At 51.0% G+C, this 2524-nt stretch overlaps 1 protein-coding gene across 1 annotated transcript in view; it reads left to right on the forward strand.

Moving 5' to 3' along the window:
- Positions 1 to 1119, forward strand: part of S100A1 (S100 calcium binding protein A1) — a 4979-nt gene extending 3860 nt beyond the window's left edge. The window contains exon 3 of the mRNA XM_017513318.2: positions 786 to 1119. Coding sequence (XP_017368807.1) covers positions 786 to 929 — 144 coding nt within the window. The 3' untranslated portion in view covers positions 930 to 1119. The remainder of the gene's footprint in view (positions 1 to 785) is intronic.
- Positions 1120 to 2524: the final 1405 nt, after the last annotated feature.

Consider the following 2524-nt stretch of genomic DNA (forward strand, 5'->3'; position numbering starts at 1 on the left):
AGGCCACAAAGTAAAGAAGCCTCAGGATATGGTAGAAAGTGTACCCGATTTGAAGTTTTATTAGAACAGGTTCAAATTCCCGCCCTGCTAGTTTCTAGCTGTGGGACTTTGGGCATATTTATTTAACCACCAACCACCAATTTGTTTCTTCTCTAGAATGGAAATAATGAAACATACCTCATGTTATTTATATTATAATTAAATTAAACAGTGCTTGTAAAGCTCCTAGTGTAGTGCTTGCTGTATTGTAGGCCCTCAATATATGGTAATTAGTGTCATTATTATTCATTCTGCCAGGTGAAAGAGCTTAGGCTGTATGTAGGCAATGGGAGCCTCAAGAGTTTTGAGGCATGCCGGGCGTGGTGGCTCACGCCTGTAATCCCAGCACTTTGGGAGGCTGAGGCGGGTGGATCACGAGGTCAAGAGATCGAGACCATCCTGGTCAACATGGTGAAACCCCGTCTCTACTAAAAATACAAAAAATTAGCTGGGCATGGTGGCGCGTGCCTGTAATCTCAGCGACTCAGGAGGCTGAGGCAGGAGAATTGCCTGAACCCAGGAGGCGGAGGTTGCGGTGAGCCGAGATCGCGCCATTGCACTCCAGCCTGGGTAACAAGAGCGAAACTCCGTCTCAAAAAAAAAAAAAAAAAAGGAGTTTTGAGGCAGCCCAGAAGAGTTCCATAATTCAGTACAGTTCCTCTCCCTCGTCTCTGCCCCCTTCTCAACCACCCCCTTGCCTCTGACTCAGTGCTGTACACCTCCCTCTCCCTCTCCTCCCACCACAGGCCCAGAAGGATGTGGATGCTGTGGACAAGGTGATGAAGGAGCTAGACGAGAATGGAGACGGGGAGGTGGACTTCCAGGAGTACGTGGTGCTTGTGGCTGCTCTCACAGTGGCCTGTAACAACTTCTTCTGGGAGAACAGTTGAGCAGCCACGCTCGGCAGCGCCCTTCCTCTCCACCCTGCCAGACCTGCCTCTTCCCCGTTTCCACCTCACCCCTCTATCCCTCTCCATAATCCCACCCCTGCCCCCCCACCCCACACACACACCAAGGGCGCAAGAGTAGCGGTCCAAACCTGCAACTCATCTTTCATTAAAGGCTCTTCTCTGCCAGCCATCCGATGTCTGTCTCCTCTGGGACCTGGAAGTGGGTGGAGAAGTGAATACTGTTCACTCCCAACTCCCCTTATGTGGGGAAGTGTCTTATTTAGAAAGAGGTCGAGGTGCATTCTATCTTCCTATTTGAGGAATGCTCACGGTCCAGGAAAGTGGGGCTTCAAGGTTCCAGTTGGAAGTCGAGGAGACATCAGCTTCTCAGCTATAAAACCAGAGGAAGGGTGCGGTGGCTCACCCCTGTAATCCCAGCACATTGGGAAGCCGAGGCGGGCAGATCATGAGGTCAGGAGTTCGAGACTAGCCCAGCCAACATGGCAAAACCCTATCTCTACTAAAAATACAAAAACATTAGCCGGGTGTGATGGCATGAGCCTGTAATCCCAGCTACCTGGGAGACTGAGGCAGGAGAATTTCTGGAAACCAGGAGGCAGAGGCTGCAGTGAGCCGAGATGCACCACTGCACTCCAGCCTGGGCAACAGACCCAGACGCCCTCTCAAAAAAAAAAAAACAGAAAGAGGCCGGGGGCAGTGGCTCACGTCTGTAATCCCAGCACTTCGGGAGGCAGAGGTGAGGTCAGCAGATCAAAACCATCCTGGCTAACACGGTGAAACCCCATCTTCACTAAAAATACAAAAATTAGCTGGGCATGGTGGCACGTGCCTGTAGTCCCAGCTACTCAGGAGGCTGAGGCAAGAAAATTGCTTGAACCCAGGAGGCAGAGGTTGCAGTGAGCCGAAATCTCACCATTACACTCCAGCCTGGGCGACAGAGTGAGACTCTGTCAAAAAAAAGAAAGACCAAAGAAAGAAATCCAGGAAAAAAAGAGGGAAGGAAGGAGGGAGGGAGGGAGGGAGAAAAGGAAGGAAGGAAGGAAGAAGGAAGGAAGGAAGGAAGGAAGGAAGGAAGGAAGGAAGGAAGGAAGGAAGGAGAGAGAAAGAAAGGAGACTCTATATGGGGTGTACCTCTGTTGCCCAGGCGGCTGGGGTGCAGTGGCGCAATCTTCCTTCACTGCAGCCTCCACCTTCCGGGTTCAAGCGATTCTCCTGCCTCAGCCTGCCAGGTAGTTGAGATTGCAGGAGCACACCACCACGCCCGGCTAATGTTTTTATATTTTTAGTAGAGATGGGGGTCTCGCCATACTGGTCAGTCTGGTCTCGATTTCCTGACCTCGTGATCCACCTGCCTCGGCCTCCCAAAGTGCTGGGATTACAGGCGTGAGCCACCGCGCGCAGCCGAAAGAATCTTTCAACCAACGAACATTTACTTAAGTGGTACTATGTGTAAACATTGTGTAGGAACGCAGGATCCAGGACTAAGCAAAATAACCACTTTTCTTATCTTCACGTGGGTAAGGATGCTGAGCCATTACTTACACACTCACACACACACACACACACGGGTGAGC

The sequence above is a fragment of the Cebus imitator genome, unplaced genomic scaffold (genome assembly GCF_001604975.1).
Source record: "Cebus imitator isolate Cc_AM_T3 unplaced genomic scaffold, Cebus_imitator-1.0 Scaffold491, whole genome shotgun sequence".
In the NCBI taxonomy this organism is placed as follows: Eukaryota; Metazoa; Chordata; class Mammalia; order Primates; family Cebidae; genus Cebus; species Cebus imitator.